Source organism: Linderina pennispora, assembly GCF_002104995.1.
Source record: "Linderina pennispora strain ATCC 12442 chromosome Unknown DL89scaffold_117, whole genome shotgun sequence".
NCBI classification, from domain to species: domain Eukaryota; kingdom Fungi; phylum Kickxellomycota; class Kickxellomycetes; order Kickxellales; family Kickxellaceae; genus Linderina; species Linderina pennispora.
This window is the reverse complement of record NW_024468365.1, coordinates 20,992-30,321: the sequence shown is the minus strand read 5'-3', so window position 1 is coordinate 30,321 and position 9,330 is coordinate 20,992. Positions and strand designations below refer to the sequence as shown.

The 9,330-nt window shown below is 55.7% G+C and overlaps 1 protein-coding gene across 1 annotated transcript; it reads left to right on the top strand.

Moving 5' to 3' along the window:
* Nucleotides 1-30: 30 nt before the first annotated feature.
* DL89DRAFT_297683 (uncharacterized protein) lies at nt 31-2,185 on the top strand (the record flags this gene model as incomplete). The annotated part of the gene is made up of 8 exons (XM_040890758.1): nt 31-189; nt 745-1,002; nt 1,036-1,418; nt 1,462-1,503; nt 1,592-1,628; nt 1,691-1,816; nt 1,851-1,990; nt 2,047-2,185. Coding segments are annotated over 8 exons (1,284 nt in total), but the record flags the coding sequence as incomplete, so codon positions are not given.
* Nucleotides 2,186-9,330: the final 7,145 nt, after the last annotated feature.

Below are 9,330 nucleotides of genomic sequence, written 5' to 3'. Positions count from 1 at the left end.
CTGTATCTGCTCGACAACATTTTCTCAGCGGTTGACGTGCATGTGGGCAGCCGGCTGTTTGCCAACGTTGTCTCGAGTGCAACAGGCCTGCTCAAGCATACATCGCGTATCATCATCTCCAACGAGGTCAATGTGTTGGCGCGAGCAGATGCGGTCAGCCTGGCTATCGACGGCGAGATCCACAGTCCAGTCCCATTTGGCACGCTCATCTCGCAGTCCAACGAACTGCGCAAATTAGTTGAATTCGGAGAGGATTTAGAGAAAGCACTTCGCCACTGCCAGACCTATCACCTGCTTCATCTTTGGAGTTACTACCAGACAACTCTCAAATCATGGGTGCTCATCTCCATACCAAAGACAGAACGAGTGGAGACAAGCCGAATATACGAGAGCACGATGGCTATGAGCCCAAGTTCGCAAGCGCCATGGATAAGTTTTTGATTCCTGCACGCTACATGCTTCGCAAATGTGGTGTAGCGCTCATTCTCTGCCAGCTTGTGACTGTGACTGCCCACTTTTTCATCGCTCAAGACTCGCAGCAGTGGTTGGCTAAGCCCTTTCCAGTCTTCCTCCCCCGTGCAGGCAGCGATGATGATGCAGATGCGGTATCCTGGATGTCGATTTTGCGCAATCCAACAACTGAGCACTTTGGTGTCAGCTGGTCTGGCTGGGAGCTCTAACCATGGTCGAGTTTGGAGGATACTGGTGGCCCAACGTTGTGTGCGACGCTCTATGTTTGTCAAGGCCCACCGCGATCTGCTTTACAGCGTCACACACGCATCGCTGCAGTTCTTTTCTTCCGTGCCCACTGGTCGCATTATTGGGCTGTTTACCGATGGCCAAAAGGTTATTGACGAGGATCTGCCCGAGCTAGTGGGCGATTTCATGAAACACTCAATCCAACTTCTGTTTGAGACCTGGGTTGTCTTTGGTTTCCACCCGATAATGCCTGCAGCCGTGGTGGTTCTTCTCGCTGCCATGATCTTCATCATCAAGGCAGCCGTACGCCGCTCGACAACTTCAACGACGCCATAGCTAGAGAGCCCAAGATACCAGCAGTCGCTTGATGGAGCAGCCACGATCCGAGCGTTTTCAAACCACCAGTATGCCAATGAGCTGATGTTCCAGCGTATGGATGACTATTCGTGTGTTAAGCGGTCAGAGGAATTCATTTACACCTGGGTTGACCTGAGTATCTCGGTGCTGCGCGAGATGGCACTCAATGTTGCATACATAGTCACTGTGCTGGGTATCAGCAGCGGTGCAAGAATAAACCACTCACACCTGGTTGCCATCCGGCTGGTCACATCGCTGCAGATGGCGCGCTTCCAGCACTTAACGCACAAAAGTTACACGATTCGCACTGGTTTTTCAAAGTCTGCGCGCTACATTCACTACAGCAGGCTAAAGACGGAGCAGTCAGATGCAGCAAAGTGCGAGCCAGTGGGTGAGGTTGGCCAGCGAGGGGCAGGTTGTATTTGACAATGTGACTGCGCGTACAATGTCGATGGCAAGCGTGCGCTCAGCGGGATGTCGTTTCACTATCAGGCCTGGGCAGCATGTCAGTGTTGTTGACGGACGGGGCGGCAAGACAGCATTCCATGGCGCTGTTTGGCTTGCTCAAGCCAGTGAGGCAGAATCCTGATCGATGGCGTCGACATTGCACTGTTGACTTACACGCTCTGCGCAGCCGTCTGGGAGTCGTGCCGCAGACATCGTTCTGTTGACTGGCACTGTGCGCGACAACCTGGATCCGTTCAGAAAGCACGCTGACTCAGAGATCCAACGCTGTCTGATAGCAGTCGGCATGTCGGACGTTGCTCTTGACAGTCCCGTGCTTCGAACGGCAGCGGATGGAGCGTTGGTCAACAGCAGCAGATATGCCTGGCACGGGCACTACTGAAGCGCCAAAGGTCCTTGTGCTGGATGAGTCCACCGCAGCCATTGATAGTGGGACCAGCAATCTCCTACACCAGCTGATCCGCGACGAGTTGCTGGCTGCACTGTCATCTCGATTGCACACCGGGTGGAGAATGCGCTGGGCAGCGACATGGTCCTGGTGGTCGAGGATGGCAAGATCTGTGAGTCCGGAGCCCCAGACAACCTGCGCCATGACCCAGAGAGCCATTTTGCGCAGCTAGTGAAGCAATCAGTAGAGAAGGCCGATCCATCAAATACTTGCTGAGGAGAGAAAATGCCCGATGTTCCCACCAGCCTCCTGATGAGGAACTTGCTATATCTGCAATAGTCAATGGTGTGTGGGGATACTGCTGGTACAGAATAACTTGTCTGAATAGAGGGTGGTTGTTGCGTGCTGGCTGGGGCAGGGCATCGATGTCAATATTATGACTGATGACCACACCTCCTTGTACTAGACACGTAAAGGTGGGCGACCTGATTCAGCTGCAAACAATGGAGTTACTCCCTTAGCACAATGTCTCGATCTCGTGCAAGCTCAAAGGCATTCATACTGTTGCGCACCTGGTGCATTCGTCCCTAACGTCGGCATAGTATATGACCAGGAGTGGTAGTTCAGACAGCAGCGAAGGCCCAGCTGCAGGCCGTGGGTCGGATCATACGATGGCCAGTCTAGTTTCCCGTATTTATAGTCTCGTCTGGTGGCTGTGCTGGGATCCGTCTACCACCAGAATGCCCCTTTCGGGTAGCATGGTCAGTGGTATCTGATAATAGGTCATGATACATTGGAATGCTGCTCGTGCAGAATAACTAGCATTTCAATAATGGAACATAGTATAGCCACTGTTAAAACCCAGCAAAGTCGCTCTTGAGCGCAATCCGACTGGGCACCGCCTTGTCGTCAGGTGATAGCGCGGGCGTCGCTCCACCAGACACATCGCTGTTGTTTCTCTCAACGTGTTCGTCATTTTCGTCGCTGCCCTGGCTACGCTCAGCGCGGGATCTGATAGCTGCTTCGAGCCTGCGCTTTGCTACCAGCTGTGTGGCCGATATTTTGAGCAGGATCGACTTGAATGAGGCTGGCGATGCTGCAGCAAGGCTCAGAATCGACTCGGTGATCTTGACTTGAGTAAGACTGAGCCGGCTGCAGTTGTCTGGCAGCATGGAAAGCAGCAGCATTAGTACTGTCGAAATGACAGACTCGGATACCCGTGGCTCAGTGTACTCGTAAGCGGCAAACATCACCAACGCTGTCAGAGCCTTGTCGATCACCAGCGAATCGTCGGTAGGACTGGGTAGATTCCGGGCGACAATAGCAGCTAGCCGAGGAATTGCGCCCTTGGCAAGCATGGGCATATGCGACTGCACAGCAGGGGAACTAACAAAAGTGCTCTTGCTGGGCGCTGCCATATGCCCTGGTACATCGAGGGCACCAGTAAGTGCGTGGCTGGACAGCTGTGCAATGAACGCAGACACGAACTTGGCAGCCACACTGCTGGAAACAACGATATGGCCAGACTCCGATGGGTCGTGGGCGAGGAGCATGGCGGCAACTGCTAGCGATCTGGCAGAAACATCGGTCTCAGTCGACTCAAGCAACTCGAACAACATACTGTTGACTTCTGCCGCAATAACTTGGACTGCATCGCTGCGACCTAGGCTCTTGTCGAGGGAGCTCCCGGTAAGGATATCACCAGCAGACTCTTCATTGTCTGTGGTGCACCTGTCCATAACGCATGCAACAAAGTCACGAAGGCTCGCGAATGCCACATGCGGTGTGCCAGCAGCAAGTACAGATTTCTGCCACAGCCTAAGCCAAAGCGACACTACTGACTTTTGGAACTCACCCGATTCTGACATTTTATAGCTGATAGCCTCAGCCAGAATGTCAGCGATAACAGCCAGTGATTGTGAAGCAAGCATCATGGAGCCAGCGCCTCCTTCAATAGCACCGACTGCCTGGCTCTGCGCAAATTTCCACACGCCAATCATGTCGGCCAGAACCGAGTTGCCAAAACCGGACAGCCCAAGCAAGCCGATGCATGAGTCGGGTTCGACGCCAGCGGATCCATCAAACAGCCAGAGTGCTAGGCTGCTGTGTCCGCTTCCGTGCTGCTTGGTCGCACGCAGACATCCGAGTAGAGATCGTGCAGCATCCAGCGCCTTCGCAGCAACATCAACTCGCATTTGGCGGTTTTCACATTGCTGCTTGGCAACCGGATTAGCATCCTTCTCATCGAGCGATCCATCTCCACATTCGGTCGATATGAACAGGGGCTGCAAAGGAATCGACACCGCCTGCTTCCAAATGTCATCGACCAGCCACGACATCCGTGCGGCTTTGTCTGCTGTAGCAGTTGCTGCAAACAGTGCCGCAAACTTGAGGTCGCCCGACTGCTGCAAAAGTGCGCTTAGAGCGGATAGCAGCGACGAGAGCAAGCGGATATCAGATGTCCATTTCACACCAGTATTCGATGTCAGCGATGTTGGTCCAAACACAGCAATGCCTGCTTGTACCAGACTTGCGATTCGTTCGCTTTCGCTGTCGCCTTGGTAGCTCCGGTCTGAACCACCAATGCCCAATGCGCCCACAACCAGCTTGTTAACAATCGGCTGAATCAACGGGTTACCGATCTGGCCATCTGAAGGCAGTTCGGTGAATGTGGTTCGCAACGACAGTTCGGAAAGCCGCGAGATTTCCTGCAATACAAACCCGAGTAGAAGAACAGACGACTGTGAGGGCAGCTGGAGGTTTGAGATGTTGGGGATGCAGATGGGGAGTGTGTTCTGCAAGTGTCCAAGGAGCTCATCGTACCCGGATTTCAGCACACTGACAACCTTGTGGCTGCCTCTGCCGTTGGCCGCTGGACTTAATAGCATAGACAGGGAGCTCAAGAACAGCGGCAAATGGTACCGGTACCAGACATTGAGCGATTTGTTCACCAGCCCAAGGTATGTCGACTCCAGCCCGAGACTCAGCCCGAGACCAACATCAGGAGCAACCTTGCCCACACGGGTATTGGAGAGCTGGCTGAGCGTGCCCAGCTCATCAAGTATGTCGCGGGGTTTGACACCGATCACGGCTGTGTCGCGGACTGCGTCTAGCCACATGGTGCTCAGTACAGGCATGTGCAGCTGCACAATATCGAGCAGACTGTCGCTGCGCGTTTTGACCGCATGCTCTAAAATCACCGACCAGGTACGCAGCATCGAAAGCTTGGTGATAATGTGCATCTGCGGCGTACTCGTGTCCAAGGGATCGTTGCTGGCGTCAAACCTGTGCTTTGCTCCCGGTGTCCCCGGTGCCGACGATCGGAGCACAGCCTGGGGAGCAAGTAAGCGTACAATCCGCACTAGAGACCCACGGTCAGTGATTAGGCCGGAGACGACATATGCAGCTGCGGTGCCCATGGCCGCCTGCTTCAGAATAGACGGCCTCCTGTGTGCGACACCTGCATCGACGACAACAGCACTGCTGAGCGCAGGCATAAACGCAGAGTTCAATTGCGCTTGGTAAATGGCCAGGATCGGCATGCCTTCGCCGGGCATCTCAGGATCCTCAACATCGCAGAACTGCGCAATCAGGCGCTGCAGCAGATGCAGACCTAGGCAGCACAGCGTTACAGACTCTGCCACTGGCGAAGTTGCTGCCATGTAGCCGACACGCACCAGGTCAGCAAGCAGAGAGATGAGCGGGTGCGAGCGCCAGTGCCGCCTTCCACGTGGCAAGTTCAGTGACGATGCTGTGGGACGGGCTCGCTCAATGACATCGAGAATCGCGATTATAGCCGCAATTGCCAGCTTTTTCGTTTCGGCGTTGAATGGCCGCACGTCATCAATCACAGCTGGTTCGGTAATGTCCACTTTGGCAGCCTTGCTGTCCGAATTGGCTTTTCCGCGAGTACGGCGACTGCCAAGCGTCGGAACCGCACCCGCGCGCTTCGTGAACACAGAGCATAGCGTCTCGACCAGGTCCAATATGTTGCAAATTGCCTGTGCCTTTTCGCCAGTCTCGTCAAAACATACGTTGGTTTTGGCGCATAATGCCTCAAGGCGCTGGTAGTCGTGGTCCACGATCAGACTGATAACCGAATGTACCAGCTTGCGCAGATCATTCATTAGCGTTGTCGAGTCGCGCTCAGTTCCAGAAACACTGGTCTGCTCTCGTATAGTGTTGTGCAGGGCCAGGGACTCCCACACGATATCGTCCATGGCCCAATCAGCCCAATATTCCTGGCTGGACTCCAACGAGTCAAAGATCCGGTCACCATAGAGACGCAGCACGCTGTCGAGGGCAAGCACAGCGACGTGCTGGAACGAGTGGACGCAAGACGAATAGCCGTAGTATGTGGTCCGGCGGGTCTGCAGCATCGGCCGCAATGTCTGGCGCACCAGCAATGGCAAAAACTCTGGCTGCTTTGGGGGGAAGAACAGCAGCTGCTTCTGGGTCGCAAACACGAATTCCGCCACTGTCTGCCAGCGCGCATCAGGATCAACGATCGGCGACAGTTGCAGACCGGTTCCCATCGTTGGCACAGGAACGCCAACTGATGGCAGTGCGCGGTGCAGTTGCCTCAGCAGCGTAGTCACCGAGTCTCTTGTCGCATTGTCGACTTGCAACTCAGGGCCAAATACAAGGATGAGCGAACTGACCAAGTGTCCGATTGCGGCCCGTGCGTCATAGGCATCCACGTCATTGCGCGCACACACATACTGATAATCGCCCTCGCCGCCAGTACTTGCCGCCGCCATTGCATCGCGCTGCTCGTCGCCGCTTCTGCCGTGGTGAGTGGTACTGTTGGGGTGAGTGATTGCCGCATCTCGGCTGGTTGCAACAATACTGCCCACACCGCGGTTTTTGGCACCGTCCGGCCGTTTCTGCGCGGCCTGCTTGGCCCACGCAGCTGGGTCAATCATCGACCGGAGCGGCAGCACTCGCTCGTAGCTGGCACAGTCTGTGGCCGTATTGCTCGAGTGCTCCTTGCCACGGATCCACTGGGCAGAAGCATATAGCGGGAATGCGTGCGAGTCGCTGAGGAACAGCTTTAGCGCCATCTGGAACGTGTCGCGGGCGTGGGGCTCAAACATGAAACCTGCGGACATTGCTGCCTCAGCAAGCGCTGAAATTGCCCACGTATGGACGATAGGGTCCTTGTCGCTGGCCAGAGAATGCAGCAAAACTACTACCTGGCGCAACAGCCCACCGGCCACAATTGATCCTGCGCGTGAGTATAGAGAGCCGAGGGCGACCGCAGTGCCAGCACGCGCAAAGCGGTCGCGCGATCGAATTGCCTGGTTCGTCAGATGCTCGAGCAGGTATGGCATATATGATGTCGATGCATCCCGGGTAAAGGTCGCCAAATGCCCAATGATCTCACCGGCCAGTAGACGGTGTTCGGGAGACGGCAAGATAAGTGCGGCGCGCGTCATTTCAACTACTGCCCGGGCTACACGCGGCGCAATCTCAAACTGCTGCGTCGCAAGGCCATTTTTCGCGAGCCTAATAAGGCCCTGGCGCACCAATACACCGCCTTGCATCGCTGCATAAAGTGCAGACAGGATGTTTGTCAGAACCGCAAGATACCGGTGCGAATTGAACGGCAGCTGGTTCAGACGCATTACCAGATCGTCGAGGATTGTCAGCTGCGCATTCTCCGAAAGAGTTGGGAACAGGTGGCCGAAGAGCTGGATGGCATCGTCAACCAGCTTGGTGTACGGTGACGCCGGCTGCTGGCACAGTATGAACGATGCCGGCGATTCTGCTAACAAAGCTCCGATATTTCCAATGGTCGAAATCGGCTGCTTTGCTAGGAACTTGGCGGGCACTGGACACAGCGTCAACAGCCAGTCGAACTCTGCCGCACGCATATGTGTGCTGGCAAAATCATCGCCAGCAGCCACACCACTGGCCATTGGCATGCTGGCACTCGACTGCTGATCCGAGGACATGTCTGTCGCACCGCCGCTCCGGGCTACAACGCTGCGCAGCAATGTAGTTACACCAGTCTCCGCTTCATAGCCCCAGGGACCGCTGCGGAAACCACGCTGACATGAATAGGCTGCATTTGTCCCACCGCTGCTCCCCTGCGACTGGTGGGCTGTTTGTGGTGATTGTAGCTGCTGACCAGCGGGCCGTGGTGACATGAGGTCCCGCCGAACAGCATGCTGCCTCGCAACGCTTGAAATTGCAGAGCCAATTTGGTCGCCATAGATTTCATACATGTTGTCTGAGCTGGCAAGCACCGACTCGACCAGCCGCGTAATTACCGGTGTCAGCGATGACAGCACGCCGGGCTCGTCGAAGGTCTGCAGGCACTCTATGACCCGGTCACGGATCTGCATGTGGCTAGTCAGGATTGACGTCTGTGTCGGCAACTGCCACGATGGCCGGGCTGGATCAGTTATATCGTACGACCGGGACGCCCCTGAAAGGTGCCTGGTCCCAGGAGTCCGATTTGTCGACGGCGGAGGCGGGGCATCAAGCGCATTATCGGCGAACATGAGCGTGAACCGCAGGCAGGTCAGCAGCTGCCTAATCTCTGCATCGTCTAGTCCACCGTTTGCCACTCGGCGGTAGGCCAGGAGATGCGATAATGCCATGACGCGGGACTGCAGCTGATGTGCACGTACATGCCACGGCATGTCGGACGTGACAAATCCGTTCGATCCGACGCTGTCGGGCTGCGGCATTGCCGAGGTCCACAGTGGAAGCCAATCCGACCGCGCCCTGTTTGCAATAAAGTCTGTGCCGAGGCTGGTCAATCCGGTCAGCAGCACCCAGCCGGCAGTCATACGCATGTTCAACAGTGCGGTCGCGCGGCGGGGTCGTGATCTGGAGAGCGACTGCCGCCGCATCACTGCCTCTTGATCTCTACCCTGTAGTGGCGCAGTGCCAAGTGACATACTGATGTTTGCTGGATCGGCGCTGCTGACACCAGCTACCACCTTAGTGCCGCTGTTGTCTGAATCAATGATCTCGGGCTCGAGGCGTCGATAGGCAGCATTGAGAAGCCGCAGCGCAATGCTGTGGATCCACTCTACCAGATCAAGCGGAACCGACAACAGCGACGCATGCGAATCCTTCAGCGCAGCATTGACGCTGATTACTGCTGCAATTCCGTATGCGTATCCGATACAGCGCTTCATGGCGTCAATCGACGGGTTTCCGTGCGCGGTGCAATGCGCGCAGAACTGTTGGAACCGCGACACCAGTGTTGCCACTACGCGCGATGTATGGAGTCGGTCATAGCGCATCAACGACCCTAAGCACGCAGCGGCGCTGATACGAACCGCCTCGTTCGGGTACCCAAGCCAATTCTCCAGCGGGACCATCCACGAATTTTTGCTGGCATCGCTGTAGTAGCTGTCGCTGACCTCGGTCGGGGTTGGGTGGAAAATGTCGAGAGACTGACT